Source organism: Myotis nattereri (genome assembly GCF_964212035.1).
Source record: "Myotis nattereri genome assembly, chromosome: 3".
NCBI lineage: Eukaryota > Metazoa > Chordata > Mammalia > Chiroptera > Vespertilionidae > Myotis > Myotis nattereri.
The window spans coordinates 177,201,368-177,228,243 of record NC_138077.1 but is presented as its reverse complement, the minus strand read 5'-3'; the positions used below and the strand labels follow the sequence as shown (position 1 = coordinate 177,228,243).

At 41.0% G+C, this 26,876-nt stretch overlaps 1 protein-coding gene across 1 annotated transcript in view; it reads left to right on the top strand.

Moving 5' to 3' along the window:
• Positions 1-9,164: 9,164 nt before the first annotated feature.
• Positions 9,165-26,876, top strand: part of PRKAA2 (protein kinase AMP-activated catalytic subunit alpha 2) — a 56,467-nt gene continuing 38,755 nt past the window's right edge. The window contains exon 1 of the mRNA XM_081085591.1: positions 9,165-9,337. Within this exon, the coding sequence (XP_080941717.1) occupies positions 9,244-9,337 (94 nt within the window). The 5' untranslated portion in view covers positions 9,165-9,243. The remainder of the gene's footprint in view (positions 9,338-26,876) is intronic.

Below are 26,876 nucleotides of genomic sequence, written 5' to 3'. Positions count from 1 at the left end.
CCTCTAAAGATATGTGAACACGCTTCTTAAAAACCCAAAAGTTTTTTAATATAGTCTGTCCAGTCTGATCTGGCCCTAGGTAGTCTAATTGCAAACCCCTCCATTCTCATTCCTGTACTCACCACTCTGCTCACATTGACCTTCTTGCTATTCCCCCATATGCTATTGCTACTGTCTCAGGCTTTGTACTTGCTCTTCTTTCTCTTTGGAGTGCTTTTATCCCAGATATTTTAATGGCTTCTTTTTTTCACATGATTTCAGGCCTCAAGTACTACATTTTCAGAGAGAGTTTCTTTGACAACCTATATAAAATGTCTATTCAACCCCTCCCAATTTTTATCTCTCTATCCATTTATTCTGCTCTTTTATTTATTTTTTACAGTACTTACCACTAACATTAAATTATATTTAGAGTAGTTCCCCCTTATCCATGGTTTTGTTTTATGTGGTTTCAGTTACCCTGGTCAGTCAACCATGGTTAAAAAATATTAAATAAAAAATTCCAGAGCCCTACCTGGTCTGGCTCAGTGGACAGAGTGTCAGCCTACGGACTGAAGGATCTAGGATTCGATTCCAGTCACGGGCACATGCCCGGGTTGCGGGGTCAATCCCCAGTGGGGAGTGTGCAGGAGGCAGCCGATCAATAATCAATGATTCTCTCTCATCATTGATGTTTCTATCTCTCTCTCCCTCTCTGAAATCAATAAAAATATTTTTTTAAAATTCCAGAAATAAATACTTCATGTTTTAAATTGTGCACCATTCTGAGTAGCATGATGAAATCGTGCGTTTTCCTGCTCTCTCTTACCTGTGACATGAATCATCCTTCTGTCTAGTCAGTGTACCCAAGCTGTATACGCTACCCATCCATTAGTCACTCAGTATCTGTCTAGGCTATCAGGTATTTTGAGAGAGAGTGACCACATTTACATAACTTTTATTACAGTATATTATTATCATTGTTCTATTTTGTTATTAATTATTGTTAATCTCTTACTGTGCATAAATTATAGATTAAACTTTATTATAGGTATGTGTGTATGAAGGAAAACATAATATATGTATATATGTAGGGTTTGGTACTATCTATAGTTTCAGACTTCTACTGGGGGTTTTGAAATGTACCCCCCATAGATAAGGGGACACTACTGTATATTTGTCTGATTGTTTACTGTCTGGTTTATCCACTAAAATTTGACAAAGACCCTCTACTTGACCTATTCCTGTCAGTATCCTCTAATCTAACTAGCCCCATCTTTGGGCATGTCCTCAAGAGCCCAGTCTTAACAAGAACCCTGCTAAGTTGGTGTAGCCAGAATAATCATTCTCAATATCCTGCAAAATTTTTTATTGTGAACATCTCAGCCTGCCTTCAGCCAGGATCCTGTTAGGTCAGTTTAGCAAAGAATTACCCTATCCCTTTAGTCATTTTCTACCCACTGACTCTCCCCCACTGCTCCTTGGCTATAAATCCCCACTTCTCTTTGTTGATTCAGAGTTAAAACCAATCTCTCATCCCTACTGCAAAACCCCATTGCAGTAGTTCCTATACCTACTGCAAATCTTACATAAATATGCCTTACCTTCTTTAACAAGTGTCATGATTAATTTTTTTCTTTAATTAATGTTAACATTGTGGTAAACAAGACCCATGAACTGCCATGACTATCTTAATCATGGTGCATCTCAGAGCCTAGACTAGTGCCTAGCACTCAGCAGGCAGTCAATACTTTATTCAAGGGATGAATATATTTAGAATGTACTAAAAAAATAATCTGGGAATCTTTAATTGGTAGAATAGCTAGTTTTATACCTCTTTTAGAAAACATTTCAATATTTTAAAATTCAAGGGTGAAAAGTTTATTAACCAATACTTTAAAAAATATATTAAACACATTTAATTTTATAGAATCAGAACCACAGAGTTAAGAGCTCTTAAAGGGCACAGAATGTAAACCAACATTGTAATTTTAAAAAGAAATTGAATTCTTCAGATATTTTTTAAGCTCTTTATTTTTGGAGAGAGAATTATTTTATTTTTTAAGAAGCATTTGGAAATTTTGAAATTACCTAATTGATCGTAAGTTTGCATTAATTAATCACATCAAAGCTTTGTTGTTAATGTTAACAGGATTGAGCCAACAGCCAAAATATTAACACTCACTTGAGGTCATTAAAAGTGTATCAGAGAAGACTTCAAGTAACATGTATACTGTATAGTTTTGTCAAGGGTTGTTTTAATTCCAAAGCACAACCATAACAAAATGCTAATCAATTCAAGGTGACATTGGTATCTCCTCAGTCAAACCTCCCCAGTTTAGAGTGCTCAGAATAGAGAGGCACTGAATCCATGCCAGGGGAAAGGATTGATTTAACTGATTTAAAAGTGTGTTTGAGCTTTTCTCAGACAAGCTGTCAACACACACATAAAAGCCAGATTTTAAAAAAATGCTGTCAGATCCATAATGTTTATACAGCAAAGCAAACAACCATTGTTATTCCAATTAATGTATCTGCTCAAGGAGGAAATCTGTTCCAAAATGTTTTATTTTTTTCTCAGCTACACTGAAAATTACAATGTTGACTCATATTGAAGCAATTTAGAAATGTACTCAGTCACAAAATGGAAATGGGTTACATTAAGTTTGATACTTGTTACTAGGGTACCTGCTAAACATATTATTTCAAAATTATATATTACATTTCCTTGAAAGGGTTTTAAGTATTGTATCTATTTATCTATTTTAAGGGGTTAGGCCAGGTAGTATTATTCTCTCAACCTTACAAACCAATAATAATAAATGTGTGTAGGGCCCAGTTGTCATGGCTCAGTGGTTGAGAATCAACCTATGAACCAGGAGGTCATGGTTTGATTCCCAGTCAGGGCACATGCCCGGGTTGTGGGATCAATCCCCAATGTGGGGCGTGCATAAGCAACCGATCAATGATTCTCTCTCATTATTGATATTTCTCTCTCTCCCTCTCCCTTCTTGTCTGAAATCAATAAAAAATATATATATTTAAAAAATGTGATGTCCCACCTGTAAAAAAAAAAAAAAGTAAAAATAAAAAAATGTGTGTAGGGGAAATATTGTACCAAGATCAGTTTGTGAGATACCTTGGACTACAGCCTACAGTACTTGATAGTAACTATCCTGTCTTTTTTCTCTGATAGTTTCATTTTAAAATGGGAAGTTGGATTTGGTAGTTGAATTTCCTAACAAAGTAAAATAACTTTAAAATAACCCAGGTCAACACTCCTAGTTTTACCAGTGAGATGTGAAATGATCTGTTCAAGGACACTGATCAGGTGGGACATGAATGAACTCAGCAGTTTTGTTTTTAAATACTGTGCTTTGTCTACGACATCACACTATCTCTTGTGATCAAGAATAATTTTGAGCTAAATCCAACGGAGTTTGGGATATTCAACAGATGAAACAACACAATTTTTCAACAAATAAATGACATTTTTTAAAAAGAGAAACCATTTTAGATTAAAAGAGACATCAGAGCTATATTAGCAAAATGATAACTATAGACTTATTTTTATCTTGTTGAGAATAAACCAAAAGTAAAATTGCATTTTTAAGACAATCAGGGGAAATTGAACATAGTGGATATTCCATAATAGTAAGGAATTATGTTAACTTTGGTAGCTGTGATAGTGGTAGTACAGTTATGCTAAAAGGAAGTTCTTATCTGTTAGAGCTATACACCAGTACTTACCAGTGAAATAATATATGTTTATTTGCTTTAAAACACCACAGGAAACAAACAAATTTTTTAAATGCAAAGATAGATTGGTAAATGTTGACAATCATTGAGGGTGTAGGTTATTTATACTACTTTAGTGTTATGTTTAAACATTTTCATAATAAAAATGAAAAAAGTAATTATTTAGCTTGGATTACTCATGATATCATCAACATACTTCATTAGTATCCAATTTTCTTTATATTTTAAATTGGAGAACAATACAGGAACACCTCATCATAAATTTCTAAGGTCCAGTATGTTCTGGCTCATGCCTATAAAACCATGAGGTCCAGTATGTCTGGCCTATGCCTAGCTCCAATCTCACTACTACACCAAGATGGAAAATTATGCTTTGTATTTAATATGTATATGAGTAAAATGAATCTGCTAATACCTTTGACTTCTTTCTAGAGCGTTCCCCCCTGTATTCTTGCTCTTTGATTCCATAGTTTAGTAACCATCTTCTTCATTTTAATTCAACAAGTATTTCTGGAGTGATGAACCAGGTTGCATTAGGCCCTCAGAATAACAGACAGGGTATGTTATTTTCATACATAAATATATGAAATATTCATTGACATATATGAAATATATATAAATGTATGATATATAAAGTACATGCATATATACTAACAGAATTGATAGATGCTATATTAGCTATATGAAAAAGTGCTATGGGAATCCTGAAGAGAAACATGTAATAAAAAACTTGCTCAATCGAGATAGAGGAAGGGCATGGCTGGTGTGGCTCAGTGGTTGAGCATCAACCTATGAACCAGGAGATGAATTTGGGGATGTTTCTGTTGTCATATATTTCTAGATAGTTCTTTTCATTTCAAATAAATATTCACTTTCATGCCCAATTTTGCAATTTTTTTTCCCATCAAGAAGTCCCACACATTGTATAAACTTCAAAGGTCACACGACCTGAATCTACTTCAGTGTTTGTAATTTGTAAGGCACTGCTCTGGGAACTAAGTATACATCAATGAACCAAATAAAGAAAAGAACTCTCTTATGAAGCTTACACTCTAGTTGGGAGAGACAGGTGAAACAAAAAGCATAATAAACAAGTAAGTAGTATGTTAGCAATAAATTGAGGGAGTTATAGAGGGCAGGTGAGATAAAACTGCAGTTAAAAATTAGGGTTGGTTTGAGGAAGCAGGCCTTGCTGAGATAACATTGAGCAAAGACTTGAAGAAACTGGTTACCAATGATCCCAGTGGAATCTAGTGTAGTGTGTCATTATTCACCTATTCAGGCCCCACTTTAGAATATTTGAAGTGAAATAATCCAAAGACTCAGTAAGGGAGGGTAAGGCAGTAACAGTTGGACTAGGATTAAGAACTGAAACATCATTGGGGAATAAGAAAATGGGGGATATTGTATTTACCAGAATGTCTTTGGGGAGTGAAACCCCCAAGGAGCATGGCTGTTAGGGAGATTTGGTCTGATTGACTGAGAGGTTTGTATTGCTAGGTAGAGAGAGGCAACGTTGGAACCACATCTGAAATGTTCAGGGCAACAGAAAGGCTGAGGCTGCCGTCAGAGTTGCCCTTTCCCACCCTTCTCACCCTGGTAACATTCAACCTTTCCTCTAAATCAACGTCAAGGAAAGAGCTAAAAATATAAGTTTAAAGGGTTATTATTGGCCTGTCCTAGAAATAATAAAAATATGAGAGTAGAACTATAATTGTGAAAATGTTAAGCTTTCATAGAGCACCTTATGTTTTAATCAGGTAGCTGTGTTACAGTAGAAAGATAAAGGACACGTCAGAACTAGATATGAGTTCTGACTCTACCATTTAGCTGATTAGCCTTGCACAAATCAGAAAAGGAAAAACTAAGTTTTATCACCTATAGAATGGAAACAATAATGTTTCCTTTATGACAATTAAATGAAATAATTGTGTTTAAATTAACTTTTTAATCAACAAGTTATCATACACTTGTTTGATATAAAAATAAAGCTACAAGGTAGTTTATAGCAGCTAGGTAAGAATCACAGTTATGAAATATGCTAGTGGCACAAAATTTGTGCATGGGGGGAGGGGATTCCCTCAGCCCAGCCTGCACCCTCTCCTATTGGAGACCTCTTGGGGGATGTCCGACATCCCTCTCACAATCTGGGACTGCTGGCTTCTAACTGCTCACCTGCCTGCCTGCCTGCCTGATTGCCCCTAACCCCTCTGCCTGCCTGCCTGATTGTCCTTAATTGCATCTGCCTGCCTGCCTGCCTGATTGCCTCTAACCTCTCTGCCTGCCTGCCTGATTGCCCCTAACTCAGGGGTGGGAAAACTTTTTGACTCGAGGGCCACAATAGGTTCTTAAACTGGACCGGAGGGCCGGAACAAAAGCATGGATGGAGTGTTTGTGTGAACTAATATAAATTCAAAGTAAACATCATTACATAAAAGAGTACGGTCTTTTTTTTTTTTAGTTTTATTCATTTCAAAGGGGCCGGATCCGGCCCGCGGGCCATAGTTTGCCCACGGCTCTTCTGCCTGCCTGCCTGATTGCCCCTAACTGCCTCTGCCTGCCTGCCTGATCGCCCTTAACGGCCCTCCCCTGCTGGCCCTCCCCTGCTGGCCTGATCTTGCCCCAACTGCTCTCCCCTGTTGACCTGATCTTGTCACCAACTGCCTCTGCCTGCCTGATCACCCCTAACTGCCCTCCTTTGTCGGCCTGATCTCACCCCCAACTGCCCTCCCCTGCTGGCCTGATTGCCCCTAACTGCCTCTGCCTTGGCCCCCACCACCATGGCTTTGTTCGGAAGGAAGTCAGACATCTGGAAGATGGCTGGTTTACCGGTCTAATTAGCATATTACCCTTTTATTAGTATAGATAATAACTTAGTTGTAATTATCAACAAACTAGAGGCCCAGTGCACAAATTTTGTGCACTGGTAGGGTCCATAGTGGCTGCCAGCTGCCAGCCAGGTACTCCCTCCCTTCCCACGGCCACTTGCCCCCTGCCACTGCTGCTGGTCGCTGCCTGCTGAGCCTGATCGCCCTGCCAATTGCCCCACCACCGCCCGGCTCCCAGGTGCTGAATTAATTGATGAGTATAATATATGTAGAGGCGGACGATTGAAGAGAACCCTGCGATCAGATCGGCAGCGCATCGGGCCCCTGCCTGGCTCCCTCAGCACCTGGGAACTGGGTGGCAGTCGGGTGATCGGATCAGTAGGGCCATTGGACCCCACCCGGTGACCAGTGGCTTGCACCAGCCTTGGCCTGGCGCTGCCCACACACCTGCTCCACCATCCCGTTCTCACTGGGGCCTGTCGGGGCCCACTGGGGCCTTCAGTACCTCCCCTGCCGCCCACTGCCAGCACCCTGTCACCAACACCTGCCATGACCCGTGCCGCCCCCTGGTGGTCAGTGCACATTATAGCAAGCAGTCAAACTCCTGGCAGAACTCCTGGTAGAAGGGACAATTTGCATATTAGGCTTTTATATTTTAAGAATAGTTAAGGCAGTGAAGAATATGTTAAAATATTTATTTATATTCTCTCTTTGCATAGTATCAAGAAATCAATCTAACAGACTTTTTAACATCTTTTAATGGGATCTTAGAACAAGAGACAGACATATGTGCATCTCAAAAGCTGAATAGGTATTTTGTTTTCTCACTCACTTGAATGAATACTGAAGGAGTGACCTTTAACCAACTGAAGGTTCAGTATCAAAAATAACTGGCTATTTTCTCCTAAATTGCCAGCTAGGTAGAGCGATTCTGAAATGATACTTCTTGTCAGCAAGTAAGATGATCTCAAGAATGAACAAAAATAGCCTCTGTTCAACAGCTGTGATATCTATAATTTATAAGCTGTGATCAGCTCTCAGATTGTTTTGGTGTCTAAACGAGAATGGATATATGTTTGCCATTTTATCATTTATTACTTCTCAGAAAATAAACTTTTGTTACATCTTATCCTTTTTGTACAATATATTTCTCTCTTTACATATAAACAGTGTGATAGGAGACTTTTTTGCTGGAGGAATGTGACCTTGAAATTCTGTCATACATAATATTAAAAATGTTCAACTAATCCTTAAACATTTCTTATCAAACAGCAAATAACTTTTAAGTCCTGAAAGACAGGCAACAAAAGAATAGGACAATATGGAAGGCTGGATGGAAGGAAAGGAGGGAGGAAGGGAGAAGGGATACCTAATCACTTCATTACTAAATTCGTGTCAGTCTTTAATGCTGTGTCTGGGCGTCGTGCTTCTAGTCCATCTCCCCTGCCCCTCTTTTTTTTTTACCCCCACTTCTATCTTTGGCACATTCTTTTTTAAAAATATATTTTATTGATTTTTTTACAGAGAGGAAGGGAGAGGGATAGTTAGAAACATCCATGAGAGAGAAACATCCATCAGCTGCCTCCTGCACACCTCCTACTGGGGATGTGCCGACAACCAAAGAACATGCCCTTGACCGAAATCGAACCTGGGACCCTTGAGTCCACAGGCCGATGCTCTATTTACGGAGCCAAACCAGTTCGGGCTGTCACATTTATTCTTTAATGTGTGTTCTTATATTGATTACTCTTGCTCTTCACCATTTCTTTGTCCATACGCATTTGACTCTCTATGTTCACTACATTGTTTCCCTTTTCCTTTGTCACCATCTCTGCGCAGTTCTGTCCCAAAGTATGTCTACACACTCTGTATTCACAGAAGCATGTGTGCAAATGCAATTAGCAAACATGGTGGCTGTGATTTATCGGAGACCTTTATGTAAATGAGAATTGGGAGCTCGAGGGGACAGGGTTCTTACGTCTTTAGGAAAAAGTGATTGATGACTAGCATATCCGTAGAGGCGGACGACTGAAGAGAGCAAAGCGTTTCCCCATGGGCCGTGCCCGGTTTCGAACACTCGCAGCCGGATGAGAACCGAGAAGCTCCCCGCGCCCTCCGCCTGCCCTTGGAGGAGCCTCCCCTCCGCTTCCAGCCGGCCTCCCCAGGCTCACACCACACCGGCTCCCCCACTGGGCCTGCTTCTCTCCTCCAAGTTCTCCTTCCACCGCTGTCCACTCCCTCGGATGCGGCCCAGACCTCACCCTCACATTTCCAGCCCCTGCGTGGTCCCCCAAATAGGTCCCTACCGCCCGCGCTCGCCCTCGGCCCTCCCCCAGGGACAGGGGCGCCGTTCCCGCACCCCGCACCCCGCACCCCGCCCTCGCACACCTGTCCGCCGCTGACCCACCCCGCCCCTCGCTCGGGCCCCGCCCCCGGCCCCCTCCCCTCCGCTCCCGCCCGGGCTCCGCGCCCCCCGCCCCCACCCGCGGCTGCTGGCCTTTGCCACCTGCCCCGCCACGCCCACCCCGGCGCTCCCGGCCCCGCCCCGAGCGCCCCCCGCCCCCCGTGTCTCCGCGCCCCCCCTCCCCCGCCCGCTGCACTGTGGGTAGGCGGCGCCGCTCGGGGAGCCCGCGGTGGCGGCGGCGGCGGCGGCTGAGCGAGGCGGCGCGCGCCGAAGATGGCTGAGAAGCAGAAGCACGACGGGCGGGTGAAGATCGGCCACTACGTGCTGGGCGACACGCTGGGCGTCGGCACCTTCGGCAAAGTGAAGAGTTGAGTACCCTCCGCGCCGCGCCGGGGTCCTCCTCGCGGGGGCCGGGGAGCGCGGAGCCGGGGAGCCGCGGGCGGCGGGCGCGGGCCTGGGGCAGGTGGAGCGCCCGGGAGGGCGGCGGCTGGAGCGGGGCTGGGGCTGGGGGACGAGGGCGCGGGCGCGGGCGGGGGCCGGCGTCGTGGGGCCAGGGCAGCGCCCCGTCGCCGGTCGGGGTTCGGGACCGGCTTCCCCCGGACCTATGCCCCGGTCCCCGAAGCCGGGAGCTGCACTGTTGGGTCTGTGCCCTGGGGCTCTGCGGCCGTAGGGGCGGGCTGGCGATGCCACCCCTTCCGCGTGAGCTCGAGGTCCCACTTCGTGCCCGGTTCCTGTGGGTGCTTGACATGCGGTTTCATTGATCCCCAGGGCAGCTGCTGCAGGCGTTGTCCTCGCCCTGCAGGTGACCAAACGGGGGCCCCTGGTGGTTGAGGAGCACGCCCAAGGTCACACAGAAAGGGGCAGACCCGGGATGGAGTGCAAAATGTCCTCCAGTTCTGGCCAGGCTGGAGTCCCAGCCACCCCACTCTTTCCTGCTACGCGACTCGGGCTGCTGGGCTGACCATGGAGGGGATGTGGAGGGGCTGGGAGGTGGGGAGGGCTGGCTGCTGGGCTGACTGTGGAGGGGATGTGGAGGGGCTGGGAGGTGGGGTGGGCTGGCTGGTGGGCTGACCATGGAGGGGATGTGGAGGGGCTGGGAGGTGGGGTGGGCTGGCTGGTGGGCTGACTGTGCAGGGGCTGGGAGGTGGGGTGAGCTGGCTGGTGGGCAGACTGTGGAGGGGATGTGGAGGGGCTGGGCGTGGGAAAGGCTGGGATGCTGCTGCCTTGGGTCAGGGGTTGATTGGAACTGCGGAGTCTGAAGGTTGGTTGGCCTGTGTGAAATGGTCTGTCGGGTGGGTGGGGTGGGGTGGGGTACGGGGATGGAGGGAGAAAAAAGGTTCCTTGGTGTCGCCTCTCGTGGGGTGTGGGCCTCGGAGGCCAGAGCTGCTAAAGCAGATTCTACTGAGGTCTGTTTTTGTTGGTGATGGAATCCCACTTTGGGTGGAGGAAAACAGGCCGCCTTAGAAATTTTTTACTTCTTACTAGTTAAGTATTAAACTTTACTTTTTGTGTTGTTAACAAAAGTCACATGGGATTTAGTTAATTTTCCCTCTCCCCAGAACTGGAGCCAGCTTATTAAAAATACTCTCCATTTGATTGTTGCAAATCCAGAATTATAAGTAAAATGTTGGCTTTTCCTCCCCTCCTTTTTGTTTTTTCTATAGAAATGTTGGCTAGGCAGCCTGGAGACTATTGAGGCTTCTATTTTCTTTAAAATTCATATTTTAATTTTAAGTTTGTTAAATAGAATGAACTCATTGTATATTTGTGGCAAGGACGAACTTTTATTTCATATATCTGATTCCCTTTCATTTGTTTAAAAACACTTACTGAACACCTACACTATGTTAGGCACTGTTGTAGGCAGTGGAGATACAGCAAGGAACAAAACCAGATAAAAAGCCCCCCTTTTGTGGGATTTATACTCCCAGTAGGGGAAGAGAAACAGTACTCACTATATGTATCCGAGAAAAATGCACCAGGGAAGGGAGGCCAGGGAGTTTTGTGAGGCTGGCAGTTTTCAATAAGGTGTCAGGCAAGGCCTCACAGACAAGGTGGTATTTGTGTAAAGACATAAAAAGTTTGTAAAATTCTTTAGAGTCCCATGAGGGCTGTGAAGTTCTAGGTTATTTTTGAAAGACCTCAGAAATAGGGTGGATAGTGAGGAGAATATATTTAGAATGAATGTAGAAAGATCCGTGGGATTGGATTAATGCTTGAAATGTCATTAAAGATCAGTGAGGCCTATTGTGTTTCAACATTAGGAAGTTGTTACTCAAGCAAATGGTGCCTTCGATATCTGGACATGTACAGGGTATATCACTTACCCTATTTCTTCCAAATTGTGTTAAAATTTTTGTTTATTTTAAAACATTCTTTAAGTGTAATCTGAATGTAGACTAAACTACCCATCTAATCAATTGGCCCATTGCCAAAGCACAACTTAAATCTCTTGTATATAGTACTCGAGCTGCTTCCAGGCACTGGCTTCTTAAAATATAAACCAACGTAAGGTACTTTGATTTATGAGAAATCCTCTTCCTAGAGGGCCTCTAGCCAGTGAGCAACCATTCGTAGTGATGTTCCTAATACTGTGTTAGAGCCTCTGTATTGTGGTTTTCCCAGCCGAGGTTAGAATTAGTACAATTGTTTGTTTTTTTAAGTATTTTTTAAAAAATATATTTTATTGATTTTTTTAAAAAAATATATTTTATTGATTTTTTTTACAGAGAAGAAGGGGGAGGGATAGAGAGTTAGACACATCGATGAGAGAGAAACATCGATCAGCTGCCTCCTGCACACCTCCTACTGGGGATGTGCCTGCAACCAAGGTACATGCCCTTGACCGGAATCGAACCTGGGACCTTTCAGTCAACAGGCTGACGCTCTATCCACTGAGCCAAACCGGTTAGGGCAGTACAATTGTTTGTTTAATAAAAATTATAGAAGTTGCTACAATTTAAAGTCATTCATTTAATTCAAGGGACAAGAAACAAAAGCATATTCATTGTTAAAAACAACTTTATTGAGGTATATTTTACATATCATAAAATTCACTCATTCCAAGTGTACAATCCAGTGATTTGTAGTAACTTTACCAAGTGGCTCAACTTTCTTAAATCAATTTTAGAAGATTTTCATCACCACAGTAGGATCCCTCATGCCCATTTATAGTTAACTAGAGGCCTGATGCACGAAATTTGTGTAAGAGTAGGCCTACATTCCACTGGCTGCCAGCATCAGCTTCCCTCTGGCACCTGGGACCCGGATTTCCCTCTGGCTGCTGGCAGACACCCAGGACCCAGACTTCCCTCGCAGCCCTGGTTTGGTCCGGAATGTTGTCTGGAAGGACGTCTAGTCTAATTAGCATATTATGCTTTTATTATTATAGATTCTCATTCCTACCCTCAGCCCCAGAAAACCAATAACATTTTCTGTCTATAAATTTTCTTTCTCTGGACACTTGTAAATGGGATCATTCAATATAGAGTCTCTCATATCTGGCTTCTTTAATAATATTTTTGAGATTCATGCCTGGCATAACATGTGCCAGTAGTTTGTTCCTTTTTATTGCTGAACAGTATTCCAATGTAGGTATGTCAGTCTGTCTACACCTTCACCAGATGATGGACATTGTTTTCAGTTTCAGGTTATTACAAATAATGCCACTGCAAGCATTCACATGCAAGTCTTTGTGTGGACATGTGTTATCATAGTATCTTTGGTAGATAACTAGGAATAGAATTGCTGGGTCATATCATAGTTTTATGTTGAGCTTTTTGAGATACTGCAAACTGTTTTCCAAAGTAGTCGTACTATTTTACGGTCCCTTCAACAGCATATGAGGGTTCTCATTTTGCCACATCCACATCCAACATTTGTTATTGTCTGTCTTACAGCCATTCTAACGTGTGTGAAATGGTATCTCATTGTGGCTTTAATTTACATTTCCCCAATGACCACTGATGTTGGAACACCTTTCATGTACTTATTAGCCATTTGTATGTCTTCTTGGATAAGATGTCTGCTCCAATGTTTACTTATTTTTTTTTTATTGGATTGTTTGCCATCGCTTAAGTTGAGTTATAAGAATATTTTATAAATTTGGATGCAAGTCCCATATTGAATACGTTTTGCAAATATTTTCCCCGAGTCTATTGTTTGATGATTCATTTTCTTAATGGTATCTTTTGAAGTGTAAAAGTTTTGAATTTACATGAAGTATAATTTATCGATTATTTTTCTGTTATGGACCATACTTTTGGTGTTATATCTAACAAATTGTCGCTTTAGGTCTCAAGGATTTTCTTTTATGTTGTCGTCTACATGTTTTGCTGTTTTAGCTCTTACATTTATATCTATGACCCATTTGAGTTAATTTTTGAATATGGAATAAAATGAGGGTCTAAGGTCAATTTTTTGAATGTGTATATCCAATTGTCCAGCACCTTTTGTTGAACACCCATGCATTTTTTTATTGTCATAGATTTAGACTTTGTATGGTTAATTTCTACTAAAAAATTAATAGATTATTTAGTTTTATATGGCTATAGAAACATGGAAATTGAGGAATATCTTATGTGCCTTCTCTCGTTATTTTCATGTTAATTGTAGATTTTGGAAATGGCAAAGTTTTTATTTAGTAGCACTAGTTTCAAGTTATTTTTTAAAAGTACATGGAAATTCTTTTCTATTTGTTGATAAATAACTAAAGCCTTATTTAAAATGTTCTTAGTTGAATTTTCTACTTCATTCTGTTGTAAGATTACTTATGGAAACATTATGTGGGCTGACAGAGTTTAACAGCAATACTTTTTACTTAAATTTGTTTTCCATGTTGATCATTTCAGTTCTTATTCTTCCCAGTATAGGGTGGAACTGCTGTTTGAGAGCTCTTGTAGACTTGTTCAGTTCTTACATAAATTAGTAAAGGTGATAGAAATTTTAAAAGAATAGATCTGTTATTTGTGTTATACAAAGAGTACTTGAAGAAAAAAAATACATTTGCAATGTAAAAATATTGTTTATTTTAAAAGAAGCCTGCATTTTCAAAGTGAAGACTGATTTGGTTTTTGAAATAATTACTCTTTATTGGACACCAAGGGATACTTTGCAAGCACAGTAAGATTCTTTCTAGCTAGCAAAGTTACATCAAGGATTACTTTCTCATTACTTGAATGGCCCACAGAATTGGCTTTCAAGAATTTAAGTAAATGTTTTACTAATTCCCCACCTGTTTTGAGGTAACTAAAAAGATGAGCAAATGGAACTTTTATTGAAATTTTTTTTAACAAGCAGTGTTACCTTTAAAAACACACACCAACCAATAGTTTATTGATGTGTAGAGAAAGAGGGAGGGGCAGGGAGGTAGAGAAAAATCAATGTGAGAGCACAACATTGATCTGCTGCTTCATGCATCCAGGCATATGCCCTGACGAGGAATCAAACCAGCAGCTTCCTGGTGCATGGGAGGACACCCAGCCAACAAAGCCACACCAGCCAGGGTGCAATGTTGCCGTTTAAAAAATGTGAATACATGTCTCAAATGTAAATTGAATTCCAGACAACTACCTGGTCAGTTGTTGGACCTGAATCTTGTCCTGTGGTATTTTGGGCCCTTGCTGGGGTTGTTTCTGACTCCCATGTAGTGTCAAGGACTGAACAATACATTTAACTTCTTTGGACCTTGTTTTCTTCTCCTAAAAGAGAATACTGTAACGTGCAGTCAGTCTGTCAGGGCCTTTACAACTTGATTTAATCCTCATAAAAACTCTAGAAAGTTTAAATTCAACTAAGAACATTTAGTTGAATACTAACGTGCAGTCAGTCTGTCAAGGCTTTTTAAACTGATTTTTAAAAAGATTTAATTTACAAAATGGTTGTGTTTAATTTTTTTCCTTCTGGTTTAATGGAAATTTGAATTACTGTAGACCAGAGCTGAAATACATATGTAATGTAGAACAAAAGAAAAAGAAAATGCGTTTGTGACACTTTAGTGATAAAAGTTACAACTTGATTTAGTTTTTACTATATTCTAAGTACTATAGAGTAATTCTGAGTTTGGCATTATCTCCATTTTATACAGGAAGTATTGAAGGTCAGATACTTACGGTAAGTGAGTTACCCAAGGTTACATTGCTAGTAAGTGGCAGAATGGGCAATTGAATTCAGGGCTCCCTGACTCCAGAGTCTGTGCTATATGGAATGCACAGTCAAAATGCATACATATGTAGTATGTTATCTTGTGAGTTTCAAACCTACAAGGATATAATTTTACATGTTCTTAGATATTTATCAAGGATTGAGAAAATAGATTTAAATGTCTTTATTTTAGTTCATATTTAGGGAGAATGAAAAGATTTTTTGAAACTTCATATGTCTACTTAAAATGTGTATTTTTATATTCCCAACTTTTACTCTTATACCTCAATCCATTCCATTTCTTATGTGATGAATATGCTGAATTCTATCCCAAATGTGTTAGAAAGACTAGGTATTTCAGGTTTTTTACCTATAAAAGTAACCTTGACTAAGATTACCAGTAACCTTTAGTCATCATACTAAAGAGAACTTGTAAAAATGATTTGGTATCCTAGAAAAAATATTGATTTTGGAAAACATTAATTAGCCCTGGATTTTAATTCCATTGCATTACTAGTTGTATGGCTTTGGGAGAACCATTAAATTACTTGGAGCCTGTTTCCTTCTTTTGTAAAATGGCCATAACAACACTTGGCCTACCTAATTTCTAGAGTTTTTATGAGGATTAAATTAGTTGAGGTACATAAAATGGCTTTTTAAAAAGATAAATTGCCATACAAATGGCTCTTGTGAATAAATTTCGCACTCCCTGTGAAGTATTAAGTGTTCGCTGTGTTTAGAAATGCTGCCTTCATTTCTGATTTTAACTTTGAAACAGAGCTGTAATAACCTGCCCCTATTTTTTGGTTCTAAATGACTAATTTATTTGTGCTGTATGATACTTAATTATTAGTGCTTATTTTAAAATGCAGTATCCATTTTGGGTAAGTCATGTAATTTGTTTTCTCACAGATATGGAACATGAATAAAATAAGAATAAAATGGAAATAATGGTGAGCGTTCATATAAATTATTAGCTGAACTGATTTTAGTTTTGAAATAGTTCAAATAATGAAGCCATATTTTTTCTCAAATACTGGAAGATTAGTTTTTGACTCAAAATCAATTCAGTCATATTCCTTAAATAATTAGGTAAATGATGTGCTATTTAGATTTTTTTTTGTTTTGCTGATATATCATTTATATTGTTTCAACATAGGTAAATTTGTTCCTAACTTCTGAATGAACTTTGTTCATTTTGTGAGATCAGTTGACTGACTCTCAAAAGGAAACAATGTTATAAATGTGAATAGATTTAGAGTAAGTCCACAAAGGCAGCATGTTATATAGTACAGAGAAAATACTAGATTTGGAGGACCGGGTGTGGAACTTTAGCTATGTTGTAAACCAGCAGTGTGGCCTTACGTCAAAGTCACTTGATCTATAAGAAAGAGAATAACACCATATGTCCCCTTACACAGTTGTCCGAAGTACATGAGAAAATGTAGAAAATACTCAAAAGTACTTAACTCTGAGGTACTTTTTTGTACATTAGGGTCTGTTGTGTACTTAAACTCATTATTGGCTGAGTGATGAGAATAATCTGTGATCTGATTCTGAGACCAAGAATTTGTTTGATGAGTTTAATGGGAAGAAGAGTTTACCATCTCTTGTTTTGTTTTTCCCAGGTCTTCTTTCATATTTCATTCAAATATGTACAGAAAACTCTAATTCTTTAAGTGCTGCTTCCTCATCACCCTCTCCTGTACACCACTTGCAATGCATGTATACAACACTAACATACACATTCCAGATTTCCTGGTGGCAGTCATACAACTCACCAAGGGAGGAAAGTGTGAGCAGCAGCTGGCAGTTTGCATGCATGGGTCATTTTTAAGGCTATATCTCCTTAAAGTAGAACCAAAATCTATATAATAAAAGCCTAAGCTACTGTCACATCTGAAACAACCGAACAGATGACCGAACAGGCCGCGTGGGGCGACCAGGCCGGCAGGGGGGTTAGTGAGGGACGACCAAACGACTGAACAGCAGGCTGCGTGGGGCCACCAGGCCAGCCAGGGGGGCCATGAGGGACTACCAGGCCGGTGGGGGGAGGGGGACGCAATTGGGGGCCATAAGGCTGGCCGGGGAGGGCAGTTAGGGGTGATCAGGCTGGCAGGGGAGGGCAGTTGGGGGCCATGATGCCGGCCAGGGAGGTCAGTTGGGGGCCATGTGACTGGCAGGGGAGGTCAGTTGGGGGCCATGTGGCCGGCAGGGGAGGGTAGTTGGGGGCTATGAGGCCGGCCGGGGAGGTCAGTTGGGGGCCATGTGGCCGGCAGGGGAGGGTAGTTGGGGGCCATGAGGCCAGCCGGGAAGGGCAGTTGGGGGCCATGAGGCCGGCAGGGGAGGGAAGTTGGGGGTGATCAGGCCGACAAGAGGGGCAGTTGGGGGTGAGCAGGCCAGCAGGCAGAGTGGTTAGGGGCGATCAGGCAGGCAGGCAGGTGAGCGGTTAGGAACCAGCAGTCCCAGATTGCAAGAGGGATGTCTGACTGCTGGTTTAGGCCTGAGGGGTCCCAGATTGGAGAGGGTGCTGGCTGGGCTGAGGGACACCCCCCTCTCCCCATGCATGAATTTCTTGCACCAGGCCACTAGTAATAAATAAAATTCATTTTTAAAAACTACAGAAAATATAGATGGAGCTAAAAATGCCTTCCTACAAACTTTGTCCTAAGAGATCGATGTAAATTAGAAAGGATTGTTGTAGTTTAATCATATACTGAGGTAATTACCTCACTTCTTTGGACTTTCTCCCTTTTCCATGCTAACACAGCACTGCTTTATCTATTTTTTTGTTTGTTTTTAGAACACACCAAAATATTCACCTATCATGCGAGCCATGTTAGCTTTCCTTAAAGCATTTGGTAATACTGCTTTGTAATGATAACACTCTCCCATTTTTCTGAGATTCCTGTTGTTTTCTTGGTAGAAAAATACTTGTAGAGAAAGTAGTTAATATTTTAAAGGGAAGCAGATCATTTAATTTGATTTAGCAGAAGATCTAATCTTAAATCCTTCAAGAGTTAATGAGTAAGTGGGTGGAACAAAATCTCAAAATTATTGAATGTGTTATAAAAATGAGAGCAAATCTCCCTAGTATATTTATTAGATGCAAATATAAGAGAAAGCACCTTGAATCTGATTGAATATAGTTTTACCTATCAGTGATAGAAATGCATATGCAAAGCAATGTGTTTATTTTGAAGTGTTGTGAACCACTTTATTTTTAGTATGGTGTTATTCAGGAAAGAATTTCAGGCAGCTCTTATCTCTGCTAATAATAGAAACCTTCTTCACCCCTTCACAGGAACAGTATTTTTGCTTAAGTGGTGTCTTATGTTTAACAGTGTTTGCCTCTGATACATTTTACTGTATTTCTTTTGGTGATGCCTTTGTTTTTAAAGTAATAATTATTTGCCCTTAGAGTTTTAAAACAACCTTTTGTATAGTTAAAAATAATTATCAGATCTTGCTATAAGTTGACTTATCCTGAATGCCAATGTATCATTTTATTGAAATACTTTTTTTCATAATCCTTTTTTCTCCATACTATTAGAAGTACCATGAGCAATATGTTTTCATTTTACATCTCTGCATTTCTAAATTACAAATCAATTATAAGGTAGTTATCTAGCTATCATAATTGAAATTAGTGCAATAAAATATTTTAAATACACCATATACTTTTTATAGTTTCCTACTTTATCTGATAAATACCTTATTAGTTAATTTATTTTCTTTCTTAATGTGTTTGATTATAACTTGATATTGTATAGTATTCTATAATTGACTTCAGTTCCCAGACTCAGTTAATGAAATAATAGAATATATATTAAGCATTTACTGTGTTTAGTCATATTGGATTTTAAACATACATTTCCACAAGTGTTAAAAATGATATTACAAAAGGTGATTTACTAGTTGAAAACAGTGGAAACTAATCATCACAGAGTTTACTTAAGTTATTCTTGCCTGACATTTGAATTTTAAGTTAACTATGATATGGTTAACCCACCTTTTTACTCAGGTGCACTGAAAAGGTCCCTTTAGTGCTCTACTAGTTCACAGTTAGGTAGTATAACGGTTATATGCTATGAACTTGATTTCAGCAAGAAATTAGACTTGTATTATATTAGCTTTGTGGATAAGATGAAGAATTATGCTCTGAATGGCTTATCGCTGCTGAACAACTGGTTCCAAAGAAGTTAGGTGTCATCCTGAAGGGAATCTCAGTCATTGACTCTATTTAAAAAGTATAGTAAATTTCCCATTATTGTGCATACATTTTTTTTCAGTGTAATTGACTTTCATACCTGGCTATGACTTCTAACTTGTATGAAATTAACCTTAATCATGAACATTTAGAAAATCTGGAGAAAATTTAAAAATCTGTTTGAAGGCAGCCAGGACTTCAGTGGTCAGTAGAAGAAAAATGAGCCTAACATTTTATTTGACTTTTGAGTTATTTGCTAATTTGTAATAATAGTAAATGTAAGAGTCTAAGCAGAGAGCAGTGGCTAAAAGGCAGAAAAGCTAAGCAGACTTTAAGTCCTGGGGACTTAAAACAGGTTTTCAGCTTATCAAGAAGAGTCCCTGGTAAACAGTTGGGTTTTGGTTGCAATTCCCTAAAGACATACTCTTCCTAGAATCAGATTAATCCTATTAAGATGATCTGCCTCATATTTATTCTCTGGAGGAAAATTAAATCAGCTGGTGCCTCTACAGTTTTTTCACACACAATATTCAGCATTCCAGTAGATAAGGCCAAGACAATAGAAACAAACTCATACTAGTAGATAAGACACATATAAAGTTATCAGACATGGAGTTTAAAATAACTTTGAATAATATGTTCAAGATGGAGAATTTTAGCACAGAAGTGGAATCTATAAAAAAAATAAAGGATTTTTATAACAGAAAAGTAAAATAATCGAGTTAGTACTATGTTGAAGAGAAGATTAGTGAACTGGAAGATAGGTTATAAGAAAGTATCCAGACTGAGGCATAGATAGCAAAACTGATGGAAAGAAAGTATAAGAGACATATGGGAATACAGTGAAAAGTCTAACATATATATTATTGGAACCTGTAGAGAAAAAGTTAATTGCAGGCTTAATTCCCCCCTACCCCAGTGGAAAGATGACTTCAAGTTTAAACACAGTTTCTCCCAGCATCTACCAAGATAAATGTGATTTGATTTTTTGTTTTGTTTTGTTTTGTTTTTACTTGTTATCAAACAATAGTAAATACTAGTGTTGTGAAAATGATCGGGAGGATTATGGGCTGGGAGGATTATGAAGAGACTTATTAATACTTAAGGTACTACATTACCATTACTTTTTTTTATCAGTATAAAATTTGTAGGGAAAGAGACCTCCAGCTTCCCTGATGATGTCTCTCCTAACTCAGTGCACCCCTGGTGAGGGGCTTAGAAGTTGTATGAATGGGCTGTTAAATGGTTACTGGAGTACATTTTATTCATGCATATGGGTTTTAGTCCCCACAACCTGGTGTGCCCTGTGTGATGAAAGGTCCAGGAAGCAGCAACTGGATATTTTAAGGACTCCTGACAAAGATGTATTTGCTTCTACCATGTTGATATGCTGTGTTTACATCCCCAAATCCTTCTAAAAAGCTAAATAAAATTGGTGTTAGATTACTGCCTATTGTGTCCTATGAATGTGAATGTCATTTTGAACCCAAGACATTGGTAATCATACAAAGTAGTTACTATACAGTTCCAGAAGGGGAGGAGAGACTGAATGGGACAGAAGCAATATTTGAAGAGATAAAGGCAGAATATTTTCCAAAACCAATTAAACAAATCAAGCCACAGATTCTGAAACTCTATGAATTCCAAGAAGAATTAATATAAGAAACCCATTTCTAGGTACATCAGTGGAAAACTGCTCAAAACCAGTTTTTTTGCTTGAGGCTTTCCGATACTGGAGTGGATTGCATCTGTCTCTGCAGGGATGGGAGAAATTGTTAAAAGAAAATCTTATGGCAGCCAGAGCATGAAAGATGTATATTATATTGTCTTCAAAGGAACAACAATAAGCTGACTTTCTGCACAAGAACAGAAAGTGTGGGGAACAATGTAATGTTATCTTTATTTTTATTTTATTTTTTTGTTAATCCTCACTTGAGGATATTTTTGCATTGATTTTTAGGGAGAGTGGAAGAGAGAAGGAAAGACAGAGAGAAACATCTATGTGAGAGAAACACATCAATTGGTTGCCTCCTGCACGAGCTCTGACGAGGGCCCCGGGCCGGAGGAGCCTGCAGTCAAGATATGTGCCCTTGATCAGGTTCGAACCTGGGACTTTTTGGTCCCCAGGCCGATGCTCTATCCACTGAGCCAAACTGACTAGACCGATGCTCTATCCACTGAGTCAAACTGAGCCAAACTAAAGTACCCAACAAAAATATACTTTAAAAATGAAGGCAAATACATTTTCAGTTAAGTATCCTATATAATAAAAGCCTAATATGCAAATTGTCCCCTCTTCTGGGAGTTCTGCTGGGAGTTCGACCACTTGCTATGATGTGCGCTGACCACCAGGGGACAGCACAGAACATAGCAGGCGTTGGCCACGCAGCACTGGCAGCAGGCAGCAGTGAAGATGCTGCAGGCCCTGATGAGAGCAGGACCGAGGTGGGATGGTGGAGCAGGCGAGTAGGCGGCACCAGGCCAAGGCAGGTGCTAGCCACTGGTCACCGGGTTGGGGCTGATTGCCTTGCCGCCGCCAGGCTCCCAGGTGCTGAGGGAGCTGGGCAGGGGCCCAATGCCCCACCGATCCGATTGCAGGGTGACCAGCAGCTGCAGCAGGTGGCGGGGCAGCCACCCTGCTCCCTTAGCACCTGGGAGCCAGGAGGTGGCGGGGCGATAGGTCGGGTGATCGGGCCCCACAGGTGGCGACCAGAGGCAGCAGTGGGGGTGGGGGGGCAGGTGGCCGGGGAAGGGGAAGGGAGGGAGTACCCGGCCGACAGTTGGCAGCCACTAGAGACCCTACCAGTGCATGAATTTTGTGCACTGGGCCTCTAGTACTAGTATATTGAGAGAACGTACCATTACCAGCAGACTTAAAGTAAAGCGAACATCCAAGGGAATTCTTCAGGCAGAAAGATATTAATTATACAAAATAATAGTCTTATGAGATTTAAAATATATGTAGCCCTGGCTGGAGAGGCTCAGCTAGTTGGGGCATCATTCTGTACACTAAAGGTGGCTGGTTCAACTCCCAGACAGGTCACATACCCAGTTTGCAAGTTCTTTCCCACCCAGGTCAGGGTGCATGAGGGAGGCAGCCTATTGATGCTTCTCTCTCACTTCGATGTTTCTCTCCCTTTCTATCTAACAACAACAACAAATAATAAAGTACTTAAAATATATATAGAAATAAAATACAACAGAAAAAGTGGGAGAGGAAAAGTAGAGTTAAAGAGTGTTAGCATCTTTGTAATGTCTAGGAAATTATAAAAAATATTAATTTATATTAGATTCTAATAAGTCTGGGATGCATGTTGTAATCTCTAGGGTAACTAAAATGAAAACCTAAAGGCCTAAATAAGAAACTTTCTCATTTTGTTTTAAAGTCATTTCACAGTTGTTCTTTAGAGAGAAGTTATAAGGAACATAAAATTATATTCAGTAAATATATTTAATAAGGACAATTAATGGGGATGAAAAGGGAGATGCTTGAAGATAGGAAAAGAAAGAAGTTTGAGAATGGACACGAAGCATGTAGAATAAGATAAACACAGAAAGAAAATAGACACATAAGGACCAGAGTTGGAAAGAGATCAGAGGGGCATGGTTTAAGATGCTTTGGGAGTGTTTCTGGCAGATTCTGCTTTCATCTGGAGTGAGGATATCTGTGAACATTTTTTCAAATCTTTTATCTTTGGCCTCAATGCTAATGCTTTCACTAGCAGTTTTAAGTAATGACTTCTGTACTGGAAAACTTTTCCTGACTCCATGTAAATGATCCATCTTATATGATTATGTAAAAAGTTGATTGTCCTATGAATTCTTGATTGACTTAAATTGAAAGAAATTCTTTAAAGTTAGCCTATTCCTGGTGGAATCCATCTCTTCACTATGCCCTAATTTTCCAACTCAAGTGCTAGAGGTACAAGGATAAATATGCAAGTATGCATTTCCAATCCTATATAATAAAGAGGTAATATGCAAATTAACCCCCACACCCTCACAAGATAGCTGCCTATGACCAGGTCAGCAGTGGGGTTAGTGAGGTACGACCAAACGTCTGAACAGCAGGCTGCGTGGGCCGTGAGGAGTGACCAGGCCGACATGGTGGGGGGACCAGTTAGGGCTGACCAGGCCAGCAGGGGGGGCAGTTGGGGGCAACCAGTCCAGCAGGAGGGGTAGTAAGGGGTGACTAGGCCAGCAGAGGGGGCAGTTAGGAGTGACCAGGCCAACAGGGAGGGGGCAGTTGGCAACCTGGCCAGCAGCAGGGGGCAATTAGGGGCAACCAGGCTGGCAGGGGGGGCAGTTAGGGGCGATCAGGCCAGCACACAGAGGCAGTGAGGGGAGATCAGGCCGGTAGGGGTGGCAGTTGGGGTGACCAGGCAGGCAGGCAGGTGAGTGATTAGGAGCCAGCAGTCCAGGATTGTGAGAGGGATGTCCGACTGCCGGTTTAGGCCTGATACCGGCAGTCGGACATCCCCCAAGGGGTCCCAGATTGGAGAGGGTGCAGGCTGGGCTAAGGAGATCCCTGGTCCTCTCCCCTCCCCCCCGCATGAATTTCGTACACCGGGCCTCTAGTATGTTATAATCAAGAGAGCCTGGTTATTGGGAGGTAAAGTGGTGTGACTTTTGAGCTTGGGCTTTGGAGGCAAATATATCATCTTGCCAGTCATTGCTCAATAATTCCTAGTTTCCTCATCTGTGAACTAGGGTGTAATATTTACCTCCTAGAGTTCTGGTAGTATTTGTTTAATCAGTACCTCATCAAAAGGAATAAAGTCTTGCTTCCTGTTTAGAGAAATTTAAAATTGAAAGGACTTCCAAGAAAAGGAAATTTGGAGAACAGCAATGAGACTGAGTTTTGTTGGATCATGGGCGAAGAAGAAAGGAGCCTTGTGTTATTTTGACTTATATATGTGTCAGCAAGCAGGGCCTTGTCAGGTGTTAGTCAGCCTTTCTCATTTAGATCAAGAGCCTTCACTTGTGAATCAGGTGAGTCATCTGACCCACACCTGTTCTGACCCTGCCATCACCAGTCTCCTGCCAGAAGAACACAACACAATTATGGAGTTAGCTGAGGATTGATAAATGTGCCTCCCCTCAGGGCCTAAAACTTATCCAGGCTCATTCCTCATTTCACTCATTTCTCCTTCCTAACATTTCCCTTCTCCTACTCTGTATACCTGTATTAAGGTCTCAATGTAAGATCGTTCCAATCATAACAGGAGCCTTTCAACTGAGGTAGTAAAAAATACCCTTGTAACTGGAAGAGCTGTGTTTCTAGCATCTCAACACGGAATTCTGAGTCCGTTCCCCCCAACCCCAAATCAGTATTACATATGGTTTTTAGATTCCATAGTACTTATAATATATGTTATTTTAGATGTTATGAGCTAAATCTTTTGTTGGAAAATCATAGGATACTGTATCATTTAGTCATCAAGAAACTAGGCTTTAGGTCAGATAGACTTGGATTTAAATACTGATTTCATCCATTACTAGTCATTTTTATTTTCTGTAAGCTTCAGTTTTCTCATCTATAAAATTTCCTCTCGGAGTTGTTTTAGGGTTAAAATGAAAATGTATACAAAATATTTAGCATGTGTGCGAACACATAGACACACACCTGCTAGTTGTCCTTCCTGGATTTGTAGGAAAGAATCATTAACTATCCTTAAATAACCCCCACTACAAATGACCCTGGAGCTTGTTACTGAAGTTGTATGCATGCCTCTGAGAAAGATCTGGATTATAGAATAAATCTTTACTGAAGGATGATGCCCATCTCTTTGTGGTCTTTCCTATGTTTTCAGTTGGAGAGCCTCCTGAGGGATTTAGTGTACATTTTTGTAACCTAAATTTTAAGTCATACTATCCCAAATATGCCCTGACATTTTTAAGACACTTCTTTCGGCTATGTTTGTTAATATGCTGATAGACTTGATTTTACTTACATAGGCTAATAATTTTCTGGTAGAATAGCACTATGAATGCCATATTCCAATGAGATAACTTTTCAACTGCCAACAAATTTGCTTACAAACACATTTTGTACCTAGGTCAAGGACTTTTGTATAGGCATAAGAAATACCACATGTAACTACTAGTCCTGTGAAGCATATGAAAAAAAGCAGATTTTTTGTGTGTGTGCATGTGGACTGAAGCTTTCTCTTTCCTGACATAGTTCAAATTATTATACAGTACATCTGTAACTTTGATAGCAGAAGGACATTTTGACAACTCTTTGAACTTAGAAGATAAACATATTATAATTCAGTCCTAAAGTAATCAATACTTTATTTTTAATTTTTCCTTTTCTTTATTTTACTACTAGTGACCCAGTGCACAGATTCGTGCACATTGAAAGGAAATTAATTAGAAGGTGGCCAGCGGGGCGGGACTGGGCAAGACGGGCCGGACACGCCCTGGAGCCAACCTCCGGCAGTCCCTCCCCAGCCGGCCGCACCTGGGGTGGTACCATTCATCAGCCTGGGGATCGGGCCAAAACTGACTCCCCGACATCCCCAGAAGGCTCCTGGAGTGCTAGAGGGTACTCTGCAAAGTTACTTTCATACAGGGTGTGGAATGCAAATGCAGATGTGCAGTAAACCAGATTCAGGGCAGACAGTGCCCCAGCAGAAACATAACCCACGGCTGAAGGTGGAATCGCGTGGCCCGTAGAGGAATTGGGCTCCCTCCTCTCTGGTTCCAGAGTGCAACACCTGAGAACTGCCGCTGCCACACTGCAGCTTAGCAGCTCCTGCGTTGAACATCTACTCCCTGGTGGTCAGTGTGCATCATAGCTACCGGTTGGACAGACACTTAGCATATTAGCCTTTTATATATATAGACTAGAGGCTGGTGCACAGACTTGTGCACCAGTGGGGTCCCTCAGCCTGGCCTTTGTCCTCGCAATCCGGGACCCCTTGGGGGATGTCAGATAGCCAGTTTTGGCCTGATCCCTACAGGCCCGATCCAGACAGGAAGGAGCCCGATCCTATGCGTTGAGTGTCTGTCTCCTGGTGGTCATTGCGCATCATAGTGACCTGTCAACTGGTCGTTTGGTTGCTTAGACTTTTATATATAGAGATAATAATGATTTAAACTATATGACATTAAAATTGAATGAGGAAGTATTTTGGTTAATTAATAAGGAATAGTGTAAAGGAAGAGAAGTGTTCTGTATGTATGTAGAACTACATAATGCAGCTATATGAAGTACTGCTTCTTGTGCATCAAGATAATGTGTCAGAGCTGGAAAGCATCCCGAAAAATGGCCACTAAAATCATCCAGAGGCTAGAGTTGCTTAAAAGACTTATACCTGTCAGTGTGGAATGATCCTGGGGGATGTAACTAGAAAAATCTTAAGAGTTGGAAGGGGAATTAGGCTTGATCTATTCCCACCTGATACTTAATACAGGAATTTATCTCATGGTAATCCTGACAAATGGCTGAGCTTCTGTTTAAATATTGGATGGTGCTTGCTTCTGGGTTTAAATCCCAGCCCCGCCACTTCATAGCTGAATGATTTGAGCAAGTTCTTAACCTCTCTGT